The 21933-nt window shown below is 47.6% G+C and overlaps 1 protein-coding gene across 2 annotated transcripts in view; it reads left to right on the forward strand.

The window, feature by feature from the left end:
* LOC138491361 (large ribosomal subunit protein mL44-like) overlaps positions 1-8395 on the forward strand; it is a 99036-nt gene extending 90641 nt beyond the window's left edge. Inside the window, exon 4 of one of the 2 annotated variants that reach the window (XM_069617857.1) lies at positions 7893-8395. In XM_069617857.1, coding sequence (XP_069473958.1) covers positions 7893-8064 — 172 coding nt within the window. In that variant the 3' untranslated portion in view covers positions 8065-8395. The remainder of the gene's footprint in view (positions 1-7892) is intronic. The other variant, XM_069617858.1, reaches the window with a different exon arrangement.
* Positions 8396-21933: the final 13538 nt, after the last annotated feature.

Below are 21933 nucleotides of genomic sequence, written 5' to 3' on the forward strand. Positions count from 1 at the left end.
TAGATTGGCAGTGAATCTATTGGCAGTGAAGTTGCATGGAGCTTAAGTCTACGGAAGCCGCTAAGGATAGAAGGCCCAACTCGTAACACTGTCTTCCAGAACAGGCCTTCTAGTTTTGTCCATATTGAGGTAGGCATGTTTAGGGTCGCGTCCATTCCGTAAATGAGCGAAGGCGCTACTTTCGTCTTGTAGAATTGAATGGATGGAAGTAGGGAGAATCTTTATCAATCGATCTTGTTTGAGCTGTTAACTGCTTTGCTTTTTCCTAGTGTCTTCTGCAACATTATTTCTCGGGCAGAGCCATCAATGATAACTCCTGGATATTTGAAATGGGACACTATTTCCAGTTTTTTTTTTTTTCAAGGAACCAATTCCAGTTCTTATTTTCTGTCAGATTACTTTTCGAGATCTTTGCCTTTGTTTTATCCATGACCAAGATTTTTGTTTTAGTTTTGTTGATGTCCAAGTTGTTTTCTTCGCTGTAGCGTGCCAGATTGGTTAGTTTGACCTGTAGACCGATTTGGGTTTGGTCTATTAAAATCGGGTCATCCGCATATAAAATTCTTGTAATTACTGTTTTTCTGATTTTGGGAGGGAATGCTCTTATCTTTGCTTCAGAGTATTGATAATCTCCTAGAAAGGCGGTGAAGAGAGCCGGGGTTAGTGGGCACCCTTGTTTTACTCCTCGGTTAAACGGTATTTCCTCTGACAGGGTGCCTTGGCAGTTCAGTCGTACACAAATCTTTGTGTTTGAGTGCAGAGCAATCACCGGGCCCAGGATTGAATTAGGACAGTCCCAGGCTTCCAATTTTGTACTATTTTTTTTCGGTCAACTTCGTCGAAGGCTTTAGATAGGTCAACGAAAGCCAAGTAGACTTTGGGAAATCCTGCCTTTACTTTTGCTTTTAAGATGTTCAACAGCAAGATGTTCACGGCTGTGCTTCCATTTTTCTTGAAGGCCATTTGAAAGTCATCTGCGCATAGCGCGTTTCTAGCTCATTGCTGGAAAGTTGCTAGCAAGAGTTGCGTAAATCTTACCAATAATATCTAGGAGCGCGATTGGTCTATAGCTCTCTGTTTCTTCTCTGCTTCCTTTTTTGTAGATCGGGACAACTATTGCTTGCTGCTAGGACTTGGATCATTTTTACTTTTCCACAGTGATCAAAAATGTTGCTTATTACTGCTGCCCATTCAGTAGGGAATTGCTTCAAGTCGAGATTAGTCGGGCTGTCTGGGCCTGGGGCTATAGAGGTTTTTAGTTTGACTATGACATTTTTAATCTCCTCTGGATCTGTCACGTCTGCCCATGTTGACACCTTCCCAGTCAATGCTGTCTGTGCTGGATGGTGGGAAGTCAAAGAGTTATGAGAAGTGGGTCATCCGCTTCGATTCCGACACTGAGTTCACAATGTCATTAGAGGGCTGTGTCTTCGTCTTTTTGCCCAGAAGTCACGTGATTTATTTTGTAATGTTTTTAACATTTCCCCTGAATCCTGTTGGTACAGTGCCAGTCTGTGATGTTTTATCCACCTGGTGTATGCCTTTGATTCGATTTGAAAGGTTGACCATGCTTCCGGTGTATTTGATATTTTCGCTGTTCTTTTCAGTTTTCGTATCTCTTCTTTTCTCGAACACGCTCTTGTCATAAGCCTGTTTGAATTGCTCATCTGTGTTTTTGAGCCCAGATGACTTTACTCTGTAAGCCAGTAGAAATGGTAGGTAGTTCTTGCTTGTTTTTGCGTTGGTGTTTCTTTTGCTGCAAATGGATTATATTTTGCATTTATCTCCCTCACATCTGCTGCTGTCAAGCGGAGGTGTTTGTGTTGGTTGTTTACTAACACATTGTATTTGTAGGTCTTTTTTACCGGGCGATTTCCCTGCCAAGAAAAGTGGAGCAGATTGTGATCACTGTGGTTGGTCCTTTGCACCTGGAAAGTCTGTATGCTTGGTTGGAGTCCCTGACTTACAAAAATATAGTCAAGTGTCGCTTTGGAGTTTTGACGTTCCCATGTAGGCTCCATTGTTTTTGATGCGCAAACTGTTGCGACATTATGGAGGTTTCTGGGGGTGGTTGGGCTCATCCTTGCCTCTTTCTTCCGCTGAGGTGTGTAGGGATTGCCCGTTGGGATTCTTAGAGTGCTCATCGCATTTGGCGTTAAGGTTGCCGCAAATGATGTCAGTGTTTTCATATTCGGCTTAGAGTTTGTCAATCATATCCACCGCTTTCACACAGAAAGCTTTATTAGTTGTTCATTGTGGATTCCAATGTGTGTTGAAGATCACTATCTGTGCAAAAATCTCTCGGTTTGAGCCTGATGGCTTATGGGCCCATGATAGCCAGCATTTCATAAAATTCGTCCAGTTTTTTGATTGGTGTTATTCCCAAACCTATTCGGATTGCGTCAAAAGCCCCGATGATGGGCGACCCAGTAGTCCTGTCGAGGCAGATGATTATTTCCACCGTGAACCCGTCCAAAGATGGCTTTTCTACCAACCATGTTTCCTGTAGGCACAGGATGTCATATTCTCTTAAGTCTACGTCCCCTACACTTGTTAAGTGTGTGTGTCCTCTTGTGTTACAGGAGCCCAGGGTGAATACTTCTCTAGTGTGCGTGCGATGTTTGTTGGGATCCTGCGGGCGAGGTTAGTGGGGTCGTTGCGCATTGCGATTTGTCTCCTTTACTATTTAGTGCTGATTTAAACCATGTCCACAGACCCATTGAAGTTTTCTCATCTGTACGCCTACATTGATTCTCACTGCTTGTTTTGTGATGCTGAGGCCTCTGATGGGCATCTGGTTATCTGTCGACTTTGCTGACCATCTAATCTAGATCTTGTACGGGAGAGTGGGGAGATTGTATGTTTTAGGGCTCTCATATGCCCTATGAGTCTGGTCCTCCTTCTGTAACCTGGGCCGGCGATAGCATCTCTCTTCCTGGTCTGTGTTGGATTTACAGTTATAAATAGCTTTCAGTCCAGGGCTGTAACCTCTACGCTTATTTCAGTACAGCTTCTCGGTTCTCTATAGATCGATGTTTAGGTTGATCAGCTTATTTCGTTCTTTGAGGGGGGGGGGGGGGGGGTCTCACTTTTGGTTGCAGTGACTCGCAGTTCCGTCAACGTGAAGCCCAGATGTTGTTCAATTTCAGTGTAGGCTTCTGCGGCGTATGGCTTCACATGTAGATAGGCTTTTGCATTAGTGTCTCTGTGGTAATGTTCGACGAGTGCCAAATCCTGTCTTCATTTTTCTCAATTTATGGGTTTTATTCGTTTTTAGTACTGTTTAAGACCATATATCCCTCATTGGTCGCAGCTTGCTCAAATTTGAAATTCCGTGGTGAATCTTTCGGCCTGTCGCCCTTCTTTAATCGAAGCTTGCACTGCTTAGTAGGTTTTCGGACTTCTTGTGCTGGATGGAGATCAGCCTGATCCCCTTTTCTATTATCTCGAATGTCAGTGTAGTCACCTTTCTTGTTTCGTTGGTGAGGAGATTTTAATTCTTTAGGCGCGGCTGTTCGAGCTGTTTCCTTATTTACTGGCCGCTTCTGATTCTGCGTTTATATTCTGATGAGACTGGTGTACGGTATCTGATGTCACTGTTTTAATTTCCCCCTCCAATGTAGGGACCCTCACTCTTGGTTGTTCCTGTTTCAGATTCCCAGTGTTGGGTCATATTCATCAAGTCTGAAGTTACCAAAAATGTGTCTACAGATCTAGGCGATCTGGTCAGGTCTACCAGGTTCAGTGACCTCTGTGGGTCCCCGATGCCCTTCGTTTGGTCTACTTTTTACATTTGAAGCCTTGGTCCCTACTTGGTACCTCCCATGGGTGCTTGTGCATTTTATAGCCATTGGGTCTGCTAGTTTCAATATAGTTGGTAGTCTTTTTTTCGTTTGTACTTGTTTCTGGTTCTATTGTGACTTCAGATAAATGGGTCGCTATCATTTTTTCTTTTGGTTTTGTTAGTTCTGCACGAGTATCGGTTACTTCATTGTGGTTGATTTCAGTGTTTGCTTTTTTTTTTTTTTCCTCCATGCTCTTCGTCTGTCTTTTGGTCACGGCTTGCAAGGTCTCCAACGCTTCTTCCAGAGCTGCCACTTTTGTTTCCCAAATCTTCTGTTGGTTGGTGTTTCTTTCTTCCATTGCGGTTATGTATCCCTCTACATATTTCAGTTTGGTATTCATGTTGGCAATTGGAGATGTATTTTCTTGTAAGGATTAGTTAATTGTTTTGTATAGTTTGCAAAACAGTGCTAAAGCGATGGTAATGGCCGACATGATCGTTACCATGTCTGTTTTTTTTGTTGGAGAATCTTTTTGGGCCACTAGAGATATTTCACTCCGTCTTCTGTTCTTTGGCGAGGAGTGGATGTTGGCCGGCCGCTTATTTGTCTGCGGCGAATCGAAGGTCAGTATGTCGTCTGAGTGGGTAAGTTCTTGGTCTACTTCTGGTGGCACGAGGACTGGTGGTTTCTCGTTTCTTGAGGGCTCTGGAATGGCAGACCCAGCTCTGCCCCCTTTCGCTTGTACTTGGGGTTCTTGGCCCGTGTTCAAATGAGCTTTTGTCCAAGCATAGCGTTGGTTTTTCTGCAGATGGTCCCTTTCAGGAGCAGAAGGTCTTATTGGCGACGTCTGGTCCGCTGCGATGTGCCTTGCTTGTAAATCTGAGTGATTGTTGGCTCTGTCAGGCAAATTGAGGTGGCCAAGCGCTTCACTGGGGGGGATTTTCCTGGGCTTCAGTTCGTATACTTGTTTGGCCTGTGTCAGGACGCCTTTGATTGTGCCCGCTGGCGGTCTTTGCCCAGGTGACTCTCAGGCTTTTGTCAGTTACTCCGGTCATAGATGTCGGACAGGGAGATAGTCCTGTTGCAGGGCAGCTTGCGGAGAGCTCAGCTGGTGTCTATTTTGCGTGCTTTATTTACAGGCAGTGTCTCTTGGATAGCCTCCAGCATTTTCGCATCGGATAATTCCATATCGGAGTCCAATTTGCATTTCTGATGTTGGGTGAAGAAATTGGCACGACATCGGTGGATTAGGCAAACATTTGGTGGTTGCTGTCCTCTTCCTATACACTTTTGATGGGTTTTTTTGTTAATGTTTTTGTTAATGGTTTTCATGTGCTTGCTTTGAGATTGTTTGTTTCGTGCTTTGATCTGTTACCTTTCATATTTGGCTTGTTGATTTTTTTTTTGATGTTTGACAATTGAGAAAAAAAATAAAATAAGCAGTGTCTTATCTCTTATACTGGACTGAGCTTTTTCCAAATCCTCGTCCACGCTGCTTTGCTCATGGTCTCTTTGCCCCCCTTCCTCTGAGTCTTGTGATGAAACTGTTGGAAAGGTATGGCCTTCGTTGTTGGTATGTTTAGTAGTAGGGATGTTTACTTCTTTTTGCTGGCACTGCGGTGGGGCGTGGACCATGGCTGTTATATATTTTTTTGTTTGTTGCCATAAATACCCTCTGCTCTCAGACTTCGCTGTTTGTCCCCGTATTAGGATCTTCCGGGGCGTGGCTGGCTCCTTCTTTCTGCTAGTACTATAATGGTACTAGCCTCTTTTAGCTTATGGGCATGTTTGGCATCCTCGACTTTGCCATTTTGCAGTTCCGGTACCTGCCCCCAAGTGGATGACGGCAGTGGTGGTTTTGTACCTCTCGCCTCATCGCGCTTCTGCACAGAGTCCTGCTGTTGCCGCCCTCCGGCAGCCTCAGCTGGAATCTTGCTCGCCTCAGTGGTCTGCGGAGAGCTGGACGCTCTGAGTGAGGGGGGGGATTGGGCTTTCTCCAACCTCCTCATCGGGTTGTGAACCTGATGTGGCTGCCTCATTGCCTGAGGGCGCTGTATCAGGGGATGGAGGAAGCGCTGGACCTGATGGGCGGTCATCACAAAATCGCATTCTTACCTCCAGTTAGTGTTGTAAAGACTTCCGGGGGGTTCTTACTGCTTCTCAGGCACCGTTTGGATGTGGCCACATCGTTGTCAATAGCGGCGCTCTTCGCAGTTTTCTTTCGGTTGCAGCGATTCCATTCAGCTCCACAGCTTCCCGACTGCTGTAGACTTCTCACACCTCGTCTCGCAGCTCCACTCCAGTCACAGGTTAAGTGGATCCTCCCACACAGTAAACACAAATGAAAGACTGCTGGTGTGTTGTAGACTGCTCACAGCTCGTTTCACAGCTCCGGTTGCAAGAAGAAAATGCAGGTGGAAAGGGGGGTCAACCTATATATTGCACACTAAATGTGCTCTATGTGAATTTTAGAATTGTATCAAAGCACTCAAGTAGTAATTTGAATATATGTACTAAGATGAGATTTATGGATCGTGTCTAAGATTTGTATTAAATGATGAATCATGCCATGTTGGCATTTGTATGATGTATATTTACCATTGAAGGTTAAATAAAATTGATAATTGAATACCTGGTTAAATGTACATTGTTTTTGTATCCACTCCCCATTGTGCAGTGCTTTAATACTGAAGTACAAATGATTAGAGGTATGTGAACTTGTTTTTTCTATCTCTATTCCTGCCTTATAACTAGCGAGGTTGGACATGTGACCTTGTGACACCACACTGTGGACCATTTCCTTAGTTTATATTATTTAGGTGTTCCTAAAGTTAGGGGGCTTTTTTGGTCCTACAGTTTAATCCCCCAACCTCTTTTGTGTATATTGTTGTGCTGTAGACTGCTCACAGCTCGTTTCACAGCTCCGGTTGCAAGAAGAAAATGCAGGTGGAAAGGGGGTCAACCTATATATTGCACACTAAATGTGCTCTATGTGAATTTTAGAATTGTATCAAAGCACTCAAGTAGTAATTTGAATATATGTACTAAGATGAGACCTTGCAGGACACAGTTTAGGATTCAAAACAAAACACTTGCCACAAAATTCAATATAAATGCATAGTGCTTGTCTTCAGGAAGAGAATGAAAACGGAACTCCTACATAAGCATTTGAAAACAAGCGTTGCATGTCCTTTTCAGCATACAACCAACCACGGCAGAGATAAGGTGTTTGATCATTTTGTCTCAATTCTCACAAAGATGTAATGATGGGCCATGGGAACGTTGCCCAATTTCCTCAAGTAATTAATACTTTCAACTAGAGTGCATGAGCAGCTTTGCTTTTAAGTGAACACCTGTTTCTCACAGCTGTAGACTGTCTAAAGAAAAGAGACCACACCTTCCTTTCTGCATCATTTTTTATGGTCCTTGTTAATGGCTCGTCAGTCAACCAAGCTATCACAAAGTTCATTTCCCCATCTACATCGTTCCTTCCCTATGTCCGTGGCATTTCCTTTTCTCCCTACCCACTTTACTCTGCAGACTAAGTTCTAGGTAGGTGCGCCGAGCAGGGGTACAAGACCCCAACTACCAGACAAGCTTTGGAATTCTGAAACCGCTAGCATTATCACATAATCTATAGTTGGTCACATGTTTCTATGATCAAAGGAGACCTGGATGCTGCCTTCCTTTCAAAGCAGAGTTGACCTTCTCGAACACCCACACACTTAATTATCTGTACATGAGTCCTTCCACTTCACAGGAAAGTGGAAGGCAAGCATTGAGGGAAAGCTTGTAGCTAGTAGGTGAGTGTATAAAAGTGTACAGTGTATGCAAGAGCTGCTAGCAAGTATCGCTACTGTGAGTGTATAAAGGAGGGGCGGTAGGTAGACCTGTATGGATGCTGTGGTAGAGTGTGTGAGATCAAAGTAGTGAACATTTATTTTTGCTGGGTAGTACAGAATTTCCAAATTATTATTCATTTGGTGGCGCTACCTGTTCCCGTTGTACACTGATTGGAGCCTTCAGGGAATAAAATGCATGTATTACTTGAAGTTTACTCAGTTTATTGTTATGTTCTAATGCTGGGTCCTTGTTTGTATTTATTAGTGACAAGAATCTGATTGCAGAAGGTCCAGGTGAAACCTTGCTAGCAGCAGAGGAGGAGGCTGCCCGGGTGGCCCTAAGGAAGATATATGGATATACTGAAAACCAACGACCGTGGGACTATTCCAACCCCAGTGAGGAAGAGAATCCTAAAAAGGCCATCCGCAGCAGCTAGATTCCCTCTACCCGGTCTGACTGTTACCCCTTGTGAAGTGCTCCAGACTATTTCTATCATGGAATAAACTGTACCCAAGTTTTCATTGTGGGATATTTGCTGTGTCATTCAGCAGTTGCGTAAAGTTCTAGAAATAAATTCTGCTTCCTCAGCTATGAGACTCCATAACCGGAGACTGACACGGAAAAACGTACCTTTTAATTCATCAAACATGTATACAAGTACAGCAATAACGTGTCTGTCAGTTGTTCAAGTGTATGCTGTTCATGGATTTTCTCATCTAGTCTGATATGTTGATTGTCGCACAATAAAGGCCTTTTCTTGAACGGCACCTTTGTCTCCAAAGCCTTCCTCTTCCCCTCCTGCCTCCTATCCCGTCCGACCCTTGTTTGGGTGTGCTACCCCCCCCCCTTGGCGAAGGGCTCAGAGGCAAAGGGCAGCTCTTTTAGGAGTGTGTTTGCCCGTGTTCGCCGCAGGAGCATGCAGCGCAGCAGTCAACTAGCAACGACTGATAAGGTACGAAAGTTGCAGGTAGGGGGAACAGCCATTACTGCTACCTATTTCCCTCCTCTTATTACCCCTATCAGCTAAGTTTGCAGTATACTGCACGTCGCAGTTGTATGTTCTCCATATCTGGCATCCAGTGAATTGTTAGCCACTGGGGCTTTTCCCCTCTATTTAGGAAAGTCAAATCTGTGTTTTTGCAACTACTGCCGTTTGAAAATTAGGCTTTTCCCTCTAGCCCTCTACCTAGGACATTTCCCCTCGATCCTGGAAACTTGCTTCTTGGTATCTTGCTTTTCTGCTTTATGCTGAATCATAGGCTTCTTGTACTTGATTCTTGATTGATGCTCTTCTGCCACCTACATTTCCCCCTCCAACCCTTGACTCTCACACAACCATTACTAACCTTCTTACACTCCATCTCAAACACTCTCGACATCCCTGCACCGGTGATAAGGATCCGCAAGAAGCCTGCCTCCAAGTGCAGCTCGTGGTATGACTCTGACCTGGCCTCTCTGAAACACAAGTGCAGAGTGGAAGTTGCAGGCTTCGAGCACATCTTCTGATAAACTGGCCAGCCACCTGCTCCAAAGGCAATACAGACTTCATCTGCTCGAAGAAGAGGGCCTATATCCAAGCCCGCATCTCTGGGGCCACTAACAACATAGATTAACTTTTCAAAATCTGCAAGGAACTCAGCAATTCTACTGCCGTCTCATCTCTCTTCTGCCCTCCCAGGCCCCCTGCACTGCCCTCCCAGGCCCCCTGCACTGCCCTCCCAGGCCCCCTGCACTGCCCTCCCAGGCCCCCTGCACTGCCCTCCCAGGCCCCCTGCACTGCCCTGGCCTCCCACTTCATTACTAAAACTAAGGACATCCTGTCCTCGCTCTCATCTGCACCATTCCCTTTCTCTCTGACCCGCTCTCAGGCTTCCCTTGGCCCCCATTCCCCTTCCACCCTACTCTCCTTTCTTTTCCATATCACTAGATGAGGTCCCTAGACTAGTCTGCTCTATGCTCATCCAAGCAGGTACTCCTCTGTTCCTCTAGAACTATCAAGGACAACATTGTCTCCCTTGCTCTAGCCTTAGCTGATCTATGCAATCACTCCTTTGCCACTGGATCCTTCCCGTTACATCTCAAGCACTCCCTTGTGCACACTCTGCTCAAAAAGTCTTCTGCCAACCCTTCCTGTCTGGCTAACTACCATCCTATCTCCATCACCCTCTTCCTGGGCAAACTCTTAAAGAAGCTCTCCCAGCTTATCCACCACACTGAATCTGTTGGGTGTCTCCACGACCACCGGTCTGGCTTCAGAGCTGTCAAGGGCACGAAAACGGCTCTCCTGAACACCTGTGAAGACTTAATCTCTAATGTCAATTCCAACTCTCCTTCTGTTCTCATCCGTCTTGACCTTACCTCTGCCTTTGATACGGTCAATCATGCCACCCTTATAAATCTGCTCTGTGAAACCCTTGGCATCACGGACCTGGCTCTTGACTGGTTGACCTCCTGTCTCTCTGACTGACCTTCCAAGGTCCAACTAGGCCCTTTTCTCTCCTCTAACTCGCTTTCCACCTGTGGTGTCCTTTAGGGCTCTATCCTCTTGCCTTGGCTTTTCAACATCTACCTTGCCCCTCTAGCTCATTTGATCTCCGCCTTCTCTCCTAACTTCCAGTGTTATGCGGATGACACACGGATTGGTATTTGACCGTGGAATAATTGTTCGCAGCGGAATTGACCGCAGTCCATTTTGCAGCAAACCCAATTTTGCAGCGGCCAAAATCAACACATACATGTCGCCCCCCAATATATCCGACCCCCACTTAATTTTCAGCAGCTGCTTTCATTCTGACCCTGCAGCGTTGGTTCCGTCCCTGCAACATCCAGGTTATTTATAGTCCCCCTCCACCCCCCCATGTCCCGAAAGCGGGGGCACCCCTGCAACCCCCGTTCCCCTCGTTCGCTATAATGAAACCCTATGGCCTAGTTGACTGAATTTTTGGTTGTACAATAATTTAGTCCAGCCTAAATCCGGTCCACTGGGCTATATGGTTAAATATTTTTGGTCAAATTGGCCAATTCCTGACACACACAGCTCTCCTTCAAGCTTCCTTCCTCTGCCTCCTTATCTTCTCTCTCATTCCTGTCTGTCTGCTATTCAGGCATGGCACACTGCTAACAATCTCTGCCTTAATGCTAGTAAGACTTCTCATTGGGGACCCCTGCTCCCTCCGTCCCTCCTACACTCTGGCCACCCTCCATGGGCCCCAGCCCCTCACCATCTTGTGAGGTAAAAAAACCTTGGTGTCCTCTTCTACTCCTTTCTCTCCTCTCATCACTGACTTTGCCAAGAAGGCCCACTTTCAACTGCACCTCCTCAGAGGCATTCTCCCTTTCCTCCCCAGCCCCCAGAAACTCAATTTCGAGGGGATTGGGTCCTCCAATGTATTCCATATCTATGAGAGTAATCACCACAGCTGTGCTGCTTTGGAAAATTTTCGGTGTCCTGCGTCTGACGTCGATACACTGTCCTCGAGGGCCTCCGTCGAGCTGCCGTCACTGGATGTTCTAAGTAGGACGCATGACGCCCGTAGCCTCAGTTCCATTTTATTTTTTTTTTCCACGAACGTCTTCGCTTCGGAGATCTCGGCGCGCCTTGGTTCTTCTGAGTTCTGTTCTTTCGGTTCTTTGAACCTGTTCGTTATGAAGATTTCCATGATGTCTTCATCTTTTTCCACCCCGCAGCCGGGTTTTAAGAAGTGTCGGGACTGCGGGTCCAAGATGTCGTTCACGTATTCGCACAACGCCTGTCTCTGATGCCTCGGGGAGGACCACGACACGGATGACTGTGTAGACTGCCAGACGCTTACATCGAAGGCCTTGCGGGAGCATAAGAAGCTTTCTGTAGCTATGGTGGCCAAGCCTTGAAAGTCGAAATCCTCTGGGCTTTCGACGGACGATTTGAGGGGCGACTCTCCGCATCGTCGGTGTAAGTATGGGGGGTCTCGGTCCAGGAGTAGGTCCCGCCATTCCTCTGCCTCTTCGAGGTACTCGCGGAAGCGCCGGCATCGGTTGCCTTCCCCGTCCGAGGACTCCACCCGTCGGCGGGTAGCTTGTCCCAACAAGCATTCCACTCCTGCGGAATGGGATTCATTTCGGCAGGAGATTTTGGCGATTTTTCAGTCGCAGGGCTCGGGTCCGTCAGCGCCGTCGAAAGACGCCGGCCGGGATCGTGCTAGAGACGCCACTCGCACGCCTTCAGGCTTGAGCGGTCGTTGTGATCACCGGGCACCTTCGAGGTCCCGGTCGGACAAGGATGGTCGCTCTAGACATGCCTGTTCCAGGTCCCGGTCCTCGATGCCCTCGAGACCCTCTGAGCCTGTGAAGCCTTCGAAGAAGACATCGACGCCGAGGTCGTCGAGGGACTCTCTCAAGGCTCTGCCTCCGAGGAAGCCATCTGTCGAAGGACACACTCGGGCTCTGCCCTCGAGCACTGTGTCGAACCCGTCGGCGCCATGCTCAACGCCGATTCCATTGACTCCTTTTGGGGCTGCTTTGTCGGAGGTAACCCATGGCACGGTGGAACCCCCTAGAAAGGCTCTGCCCAAGGCTAAAAATGTTACGCTCACCTGGTTCCCACGGGGGCGTCGACTGGGCCGCTGTTGTTTCCACCAGCGTGACGTGTAGCGCCGAGATGACTGACTGGACTGGCCCGCTCAGCCTAGTTTGTCTGGCTCGCAGGAATGTTCTTCTGCAAAGGAGAAGAGGAATTAACCACCCGTGGAATTGAGTGTCAACCCACCTTCCCCACTCCCGTTGTCTTCCCACAGATCACTCTTGATGTCCCCTCCTTAGTCTCACCTGATGGTTTGGAAGGATGAGCTCTCCATCCTGCGTCGACCGCAGGGGCGCGTTGATGACCAGTTACTTCACTGGCGTAGAGGAATTGGTGAGTTCCGGTATTGACTGTAAAGTCCAATTGTTCATAAGAGTTCAAATGTCTGATCTTCACTCTGTCCGATTCCTTGCAGGTTGCCGATTAATCCACTTGAAGATTTCCAAATGGCAATTGGTAAGATTCAGGTAAGTCTATTGTGGTTGTCCCCTTAGGGGCCGGGGTACGGCGATGAAGCAGAGTTGACTGCGCCGACCCGAGATGAGGTGAGTACCCCCCGTGGTAAATCCCTTGGGGGTAGCTTTTATAGCCTTAGAGAGTCCCCTTGCTCACCTTGCTGTCTTTGTCTCCTTAGGTGTCGGAGGGCGGCCGCGAGATGGAGAGAGCGTGATGGAATGCTGAAGTACCGCCAAGCAGGTGAGTTCAGCGCGGCGCCGTAGGAATGCGAAGCGATGCTTCAAAGACTTCTGTCTTTCAGCTCCGTGGCGAAATGGATCAGGATTCAGGTAAGGATTAAAGTTAAAACTCCTGTTCTAACCTTTATCCTTCTTTTCTTCTTGTTTCAGGAGTCCCAGGACTGAAGCGGGCGTGGCTGAAGACTGGAGCTGCTGAAAACAAGGTGAGCTTTACGCTGCAGCAAGCAGAATAACGCGAAGCACGTGTGGCTGTCCGGGCGTGGTTTAAATAGCCTTGGAAGAAGATCCAGGTAAGTATTCTTCCACAGCCCCACCCAAGTAACAAAATAGTCCCTTCAGTAAAATAGGAAACCGCCCCTAACTGGGGCTTTTGGGCATGCTCCAAGTGGCATGATGCCTGCTTCCGGGGCTGCTGGGCCTGGTCTGGTCTTCCGGGGGCAGGCATCTTGCCAAAATGCCTTTGTTCCTTTTTCTGTGCCTTCTTTCCAGCCTCTGGATTATATTTCTGAGGTGGATGAGGGGTCTGAGGAAGGTATGGTTCCTGAGGAGATACCTGGCGAGATTTTGTCTGGTCATAGCCAGTTTGAAGACCTGCGTCAGTTGTTGCATGACGCCAGTGGTCTGGACACCTCTGGAGGTGGAGGTCTGTAGGCCTGAGCCTGGAACCCATGCCGAGTCCTCGTAACAGTGCCTTATGTTGAGGGTCACAGAATACTTGGGGTGGTCGGCGCCACCAGTGGATTTTCTGCAGGATGACCTCACAGATATCCGTGACCAAGGTCCACCAACTGACCCGGTGCTGCCCTTCCATATGGCCTTGCAGAGAAGGGTGGCAGCAGCTTGGACTGCTCTGGAGAGTCTCACAGCAGTGAGCAAGTCTTTGCCGCGAAAATACTGCCCAGCCAGCAGTGACCCCCTGCTACTTGACCACGCAGCCCACTCGGGAGAGTTGTTTGGTGCAGGTGGCTACGGCCCCAGCAAAGCAGGAGTTGTACCCTACCATCCCTCATGATGGGTACGACAAGCATTTTGATGGCTGGGCGAAGAAATTGTTTTCTTCAGGGGGTATGGCTTTACAGGCAGCTAACTCTGTGTGTGCCATGTCACGTTTCACGCACACTCTGTGGAACTGTATTTCGTTAGCGGCTGAACATATTCCTGAAGGGGAGGAATGGGATGGTTTTCTTGCTATTGTGCAGGATGGCAAGGATGCCATGTGAGTCAGTTCAGTCGGGTCTGGACATGGCAGATTGTGTCAGCCGGTCCATGGCGGCGAGCACCGTAATACTCAGGTTTGCGTGGTTGCGGAAGTCTGCTTTGCTCCGGATGTGCAAGCCCGGCTCCTCAACATGCCCTTTTGATGGTGAACATCTTTTTGGCAGCAAGGCTGATGAGAGCCTTGAGAGGTTGCAGACCTCCAAAGCTGCAGCAAAGTCATTGAGCACTGCAGTTCGCCAACCTCTGCCTTTTCGTCCTAGGGGAGAGCAATCGAGCAGAGGTTTCTTTCGTTATTACTCATCTTTTGGTAAATCGAGAAGAGCTGCAAGTCAAAGGGGCCACCGTAGGAGTACCAGAGGTGGAAAATAGGGTACTCGAGGTGCCAAAGCCGCTCGGGCAGTTGCCTCTTTTCCCTCAGGCGCTGCTGCAGCCGCTTCAGCTCAGTCATGAGGCCATGTCCTATGGTTCGCCGGTTGGGGTGAAGGTTGGCGCAGCATCTTGTAGCGTGGCGTGCCATTACTTCAGATGTGTCGGTTCTGGAGATCATAGCCCACGACTACCGTCTTCCTTTCCGGCAGAGAAATTTCACCAGGGAATCTCTTTGAAGAGTCCGGATCCGATCCTTGTGCAGGAAATGCAATCCCTGCTGGAGAAAGGCGCCATAGAACTGGTGCCTGTATGCCTGTAGCAGAGAGAAACAAGGGATGGTATTCCCCTTATTTTTTGATTTCAAAGAAAGATGGGGGATTGAGACCCATCATAGACTTGCGTGGTTTGAACAAGCTCCTCAGGAAGGACAAGTTGAAGATGGTTACTCTTTCTCAAGTCCTCCAGGCCCTTCAACTTCAGAACTGGTTGGTGTCTCTCGACCTCAAGGACGCTTACTTTATGTGCCAATCCATCCCAAGCAGAAGTACCTGAGGTTTGCAGTTGGCGACTCGCACTTTCAGTTTCGGGTCCTGTCGTTCGGATTGACTTCCGCCCTGAGGTTCTTCACCAAGCTCATGGTGGTGGTGGCAGCGTATCTCAGGAAAGGGGGGATTCACGTCTACCCCTACCTGGACGATTGGTTGATCAGGGCGTGCTCTCCCAAGCAAGTCCTGGATCATCTGTCCGTCACCTGCCACTCCCTTCACAAGCTGGGCTTCTCCCTCAACTTAAAGAAATCCCACTTGACGCCAACTCAGCGGTTCCAGTACATCGGAGCAATGCTCGACACATCCCTGGGGCAGTGTTTTCCTCCCCAGGTGAGGGCTCATCACATTCAGCAGATGGTGCACAAGTTTCAGCATGCCCAGAGTCTCCCGTTGTTCGAGTTCTTGAGGTTGCTCTGCCTCATGGCATCCTGCATTCTTCTGGTGCCAGAGGCCAGGTGCGGATGAGATCTCTGCAATGGGCTCTCAAGATGCAGTGGTTGCAGTCCTCCGGCAGGACGTCGGACCTCGTTCAGGTGCCGCCCTCGGTCGCCGAGGACCGTCTGTGGTGGGCTGTCAATGGCAATCTGATGGGATCAGGGGGGGCCGGGCTCCATTTTGGCTACCCTGGCCGGAGGTGACGATCGTGACAGACCCATCCCTCATGGGATGGGAAGCTCATGCCAACGAGCTGACAGTCAGCGGTCGTTGGTCTCCGTCAGAGTCCAGACTCCATATCAATCTGTTGGAGCTGAGGGCCGTCAGGCTTGCCCTGAAGGCTTTTCTGCCGACTGTGCGAGGAAAGAATGTCCTGATTCTGACGTACAACAGTGGCCATGCACTACCTCAACATAAAGGGGGCGGGGGGGCGGGGTCACTTGCTCTGTGCAGGGAGGTGATGCAGCTCTGGTTCTGGCTCATCTAGCAGGAAATTTCGATCTCGGCAGTTCATCTGGCCATACGCTCTGAGCAGGCAGAGCGCGATCTCTCACGAATGGGAGCTGGCTGAGGAGATTTTCCTGGAGATCTTTGCCCTTTGGGGGACCCCTGAAATGGATCTCTTCGCCTCCAGTTTCAACCTGAAGTGCGATTCTGCTTGCAGGAATTTCCTCCAAGAGGAGCCTTAGGAGACACGTTTGTGGTGGAGTGGTCCTTCCCACTGCTGTATGCGTTTCCTCCAGTCCCCGTCATCCCGCAAGTGCTACGGAGGTTCGGTTCGCGAATGATCCTCATTGCTCCGGCATGGGCCTGGAGAACGTGGTACCCGGACCTTCTCGACTTGTCCATCTGCCCTCAACGTCGTCTTCCCTACCGAGATGATCTGCTCTCACGGGAGGGGGGGGGTTGGGTTCTCCATCCAGAGGTCAGATCCCCCAACCTTCACGCTTGGCTTCTGAAAGGTTGAGGTATAAGGATTGGGACCTCCCTGAAGACGTGATGGAGGTGTTGCTTTCGGCCAGATGGCCTGCAACCAAGTCCCTAGACCGTTGCCGTTGGAGAATGTTCTGCGACTGGTGCAGGGTTAAGAATGTGGCTCCTTTTTAATGCGACATTCCTTTGGTTCTGTCTTTTTTGCTTTCGTTAGCCCACAAGGTCCTGCAAGTGGATACCATTAAAGGTTACCTGGCGGCGCTGTCCATATTTAAGCGCTCGCCGGAGAAGTGTTCTTATTTCACAATTCCTTTTAATTTCTCAGTTTCTCAAAGGGCTCACTAATGTGTTTCCGCCATCACCTTTCCAGGTGCCTGGTTGGGATTTGAACCTTGTTCTAAAATTCCTAATGGGTGCTCCATTTGTGCCTTTACACTCTTGTCCTCTGAGACTGTTAACCCTTAGAACTGTATTTTTAGTTGCGGTCACTTCCACTCGCAGAGTGAATGAGTTGCAGGCACTTTCAGTTAAGCCACCCTTCACTGTGTTTCATAAGGACAGGGTTGTCCTTAGAGTTCGTCCATCCTTTCTTCCGAAAGTTGTCTCGGAATTTCATTTAAGCCAGAAGGTCATTCTTCCAGCATTTTATCCTCCTCCACATCCTGGTAAGGAAGAGGAGAGGCTCCATAGGTTGGATCCTTGGAGAGCTTTAAGTTTCTACATTTCACGCATGTCCCGGGTCAGGGTGGACGATCAGCTCTTATAGGTTATGCTGGAAGGCGTTTGGGACAGGCTGACTAAGCAGACTTTGTCTAGATGGATTATCTTGGCAATTTCTGAATGTTACCGCTTGGTGGGTAAGGACCCTCCGGTTGGCTTACGGGCCTATTCTACTAGGAGTATGGCTGCCTCTACTGCCCTGCAGAGGGGCGTTCCTATTCGAAACATCTGTGAAGCAGCCACTTGGGCTTCGGTCCATACTTTTGTATGACACTACTCCCTAGATTCCTTCCATGGGCAGGATCTGCCCTTTGGCAAGACGGTCCTTTACTCTGCAATTAGATTGGACATTCTAAATTTCTATATTATAAATTTTTTTTTTCCTCCTCCATACGTTGGTACTGCTTTGGGAGTCTGTCATAGAAATGGAATACGTCGGAGGACCCAATTCCCCTCGAAGAACAAGTTACTCTCTTACCTGGTAACGTTCTTTCGATGGGATGGTCTGACGACGTATTCCATATCGCTCCCTCCCTTCCTACCTGCCACGCTACAGAATTCTTATGTGATTGCAGCTTACGTTTCCGCAAGGCTTTCTGTGGTCATACTGGCAGTAGTTTGGTGCCACACGTTCTGGGGGAAAAAACTACAACTGAGGCTACGGGCGTTGTGTGTCCTACTTATAACATCCGGTGATGTCGGCTAGACGGAGGCCCTTGAGGACAGCGTATCAATGTCATTGACGCAGGACGCAGGTGCTGAAAAGTTTCCAAAGCAGCACAGCTGTGGTGATTACTGTCATAGATCTGAATTTGTCGTCGGACCATCCCATTGAAAGAACGTTACCAGGTAAGAGAGTAACTTGTTCGTCTCCAGAGCTCTGGTCCTCCCCAGTTTGGATTCCTGCAACAGCCCTGTCCGCAATCTGCTCAACTAATCCAGAATAGGACTGCAAGACTTATCCTTGGCCTCAAGTGCTTTGACCGCATCTCTCCAGCCCTTAAATCTCTCCACTGCCTCCTGGTTGCTGCAAGGGTCAAGTTCAAGACTCTCTGCATCATTCGCAAAGCTTTTTGGGGCCTGGTACCCTGATGATTCCAACTCTCCCTAAATAACTCCCTGTTAGCCCTTCGGTCTTCTAGCTCCAACTCGCTGTAGATCAGATGCTTTTCCAAGCAGAGAGTGGGGGGGGGGGGTTAGATGTCTCTCCTCCAAAGGTGCCCCTGCCCCTCTCATACTTGAGCCAGGTCTCCTTAATTTCCGGAAGCTTCTCAAGACCCTCCTTTCCCCTAATGTGTCCCTCCTCTGCCTCTTGACTGGCACCTGACCCTCCTCATCCAGTCTACCCCAGAACTTGGTCTCCACTGATTTTTATTTGTATTGATTTATTTATTCCCACCCCCCCTTCTCGGCCCCCTCCCCTGTACTAGCCTGACTTGGCCCTGCACCCTTGACCTCCCATCCAGCCCTGTACTTAGCATGTGAACATGAACCTTTCCTGCACTCTCTGCATTGCCCTGGCTCACTCCACCTGGCACTGTTTGACCCACAACCCTTGCACTCCAACCGGCACTTGCGCTACCCCCCCCCCCCCCTCTTTCCTGCACTTCTTGTTACTGCACATGTGCAATCTGAATGTCACAAGGCCTTGTAGGACCATTTTTGTTTTTGCCCCCCTTGTCTTGTTGCACCTTGAAACACTTTTGTATAGGTGCATTATAAATACCCTATAAATACGTTAACCTGAGTCTTGGAGTAACATCCACTGTTTTTTTTAATTTTATTTCTTTTTCTATTTTTTTTAAATAATTGTTATTCATGATGGATTTCTATTTTCCTAATGCTTAGATGGGCATTGTTGTTTTGACTGGAGTTTGGGGTATTGGGTACTAGTGTGCACCAAGTCTGTTGTGTTGAGCACTGGTAAAATGAAGCTTTAGTGGTTCTGGGATAAGCTCTTTTTGAGCTGGTGTAAAGAGGGGAAGAACAAAATTGTGTTTTCTAACCTCTTCAGAAATAGTTGGTGTGGCTTCTTGTTCTGCAGCTTGCTTCTTATAGCCTGTTCTCCGACCTGACAAGGGCTATTCGATTTCTAAATGTTCGGAATAGCACGGCGTAAGCAATAGTTGGCTACAGTTTTTTTTTCTTTTGTAGCGGAGACTGGATTTGAAACAATTGCACCCAATTGCAGCATCCGTTTTGATTTGTCATCTGCCGTAAAGCATGCAATAATATCCATGCTGAAGTCTAGGAGAGAGCTCACTCAATCTAGCAGTCAGACTGATAAGCTTATAAACCGCAGCCAATGAAATCCTGGCCAGGCCACTCTTGAAGGATTGAGGAAATCCTGCCGAAGCATATTGATGAAAATCAATATAGTATGTGATGGGAACGGAGAAGCCAACCATGCAGAAGCTGATCTTGAACATCACCTGGCCGGAATCAAGAACCCCTTTTAGCTCGGTTTACCTGGATGCAGAGAAAGTCATTGATCACATAAACTAACAGTTCCTACTCTGAACACTGGAGGAAATGGAATTCGGGTATTAAGCTTTTCGATGGATCAGGCTACATCAACAATAATTTTATGGTATTTTCTTAACCATCAGACAATTCTCAGTATCATGCTGCCCCCTTTCATCAATGTGATTTGTCCTCACAGTTGAACCCCCAACTCTTCAGATCCAGAATGACTGTGGAATCCATGGTGAGAACTTCAACAGAGGAATGACGAAACTGGCTCTACGCTGCTAGATTTGCTGTTCCTGATCATAGACCCAAAGAGGTGAATACCACAACAAAAGGTTGTGTTCAGAGAATTTGGAAAGCTGTCTGGTTACACCATCGACTGGTCCAAATCTGGTGCAATGGGGTTTGGCATCCTGCTCCCAAAGAGAGCTTCCAGCCTTGGGCTTTTAATGGTGCCCGATATGAAGTTCCTTGACATCTGGATTACAACAAAGACAACCCTCTAAGTAGGATAGGCCTAGATTTTCCAACCTGGTGAAAACCGGAAAATACAAGACCCTGGTGGTGGTTTAGAGGCAGGTGATCATCTGGGATTCTCTTGAAGTACGTATGGTGTTAGCAAGGGAGAAAGCCCCGGGATCCAATCTGATCCTGGTGTATCTTTTTGTCCGATTCCCATACTACTTTTTATTGAACGCTGCTGCGAAACTAGTTAAAGTCCTGCATTGTGCAACAACACGGATTGTTCACATTTAGAAGGGGGGGTGCAAAAAGGTCCGGAAAAATATCGCCCAGTATCACTGCTGATTCAATGGGGAAAATGTATCGTAAACTGCTCCTAAATAGATTAGCGGGATGGATAACAAACAAATTGTAGGAGCGATTTACAGGCAGGCTTTAAGAGGGTAATTGTTACAATTGATCAAGTGTTTAGATTGGTATTATTGACGGATGACTGTTTCTCTTAAAGGGGGTATGATGTATTGAGATAGGTCATTCATTGACCTCCAAAACCGCATTCAATGGTATTTCTAGGGCATGAGCTTTGGAGCGCTTTGAAAAGAAAGAACATCAAAACCACTGCTAACAATTATGCTTCCGTAAGGTGTGGGAGGGGGCAAATGCACAGGTCACTTTCCCATTGAAAAGGGTGTGCCCTGGCGCCCACACTCTTTTCTACTTACTTTGATGCTGTGGAAAGTCTGGCAGTGGAATATGCTCTGAATCGCCATAGCTGGGAGGAGTATAGATTAATATATATTATAAATAAAATACAATACAATTAATGTTTGCAGATAATACGGTTCTCATCTCCTGTACCCCAAGTGGTCTAACCAGGTTGATAGACCAGTTCATTACATTTTGTAATGACAAAGGTTTGACCATCAACACACTGAAAACAAACGTTTATGAAATGAGGGAAAGTGTGAAACCACCTACGAATCTAACTATGGATAGGGGGTGACTTAACTCTCAAAAAAGGTTAATTTTGAGTTTTGCAGGTCATTTGGCAATAATACAGTTCTACTACCATTGGCGCCGATAGCAAATCGTTGGTATAAATCTGCTACCTACTGTCTGTTTTGTAATGGCACAAGTGGTTTCTGCAGAAGATAAGTGAAAAAACAACTAGCCTTGATGGGGTTTATGCTACCTCTGATTACATTGTAAAGGCTTGGAGGAAGAGGAACAGTAGCGTTAGGAATACTAGTACCTAATAATTATAGCCTATCTGGTTGCCCTAGTGTTAACGATTGTTGCACTGCTTTTAAGCAGGCTCTGTTTAAATGAAATGTCTCGGAGTAATGAATGCAAGTGATTATTTATTGATGTGGTGGATTATTTGGTATCCCAACAAAATATCCCCACCAAAAATATCGCCATACATATGGCTGTTTGTCTCGCCATGGGTGACATTTTTGGGGAGGATATTTTGTGGGAGCAGGGGTTGTGGAGGTGTCTCTGCACATTTTAAAATAATGCGGGGTGTCCCCCCGCAGGGTCGGTGGGTCCATATCGCTGCAAAAATATGCCTATTTTTGTATCACAATATTTTTGCGCGGATATTAACACATGGAACCGATTTATTTTTAGCATGCTTGTACTTGGATATTTATGCATTGTTGATTTTTATGGCACTTTTCCGAAATAGAGTATTTTCTTATTCTGAATGAAGAAACGGCCTGTACAGAGCTAGATTTGCTGTTGCTGATCGTAGCCGCACATTGATCGTATCCTTTTGGTGTGGTATCAAATTGTTTCTGAAGCTGTCGTGTTACACGATAAACTGGTCCAAATCTGAGGCAATGCAAGTTTTGGCCTCATCCTCCCAGAGAGCACTGTCAGCCTTGCGCTCTTTC

The sequence above is a fragment of the Ambystoma mexicanum genome, chromosome 10 (genome assembly GCF_040938575.1).
Source record: "Ambystoma mexicanum isolate Mex_15411 chromosome 10, UKY_AmexF1_1, whole genome shotgun sequence".
Classification (NCBI taxonomy): Eukaryota; Metazoa; Chordata; class Amphibia; order Caudata; family Ambystomatidae; genus Ambystoma; species Ambystoma mexicanum.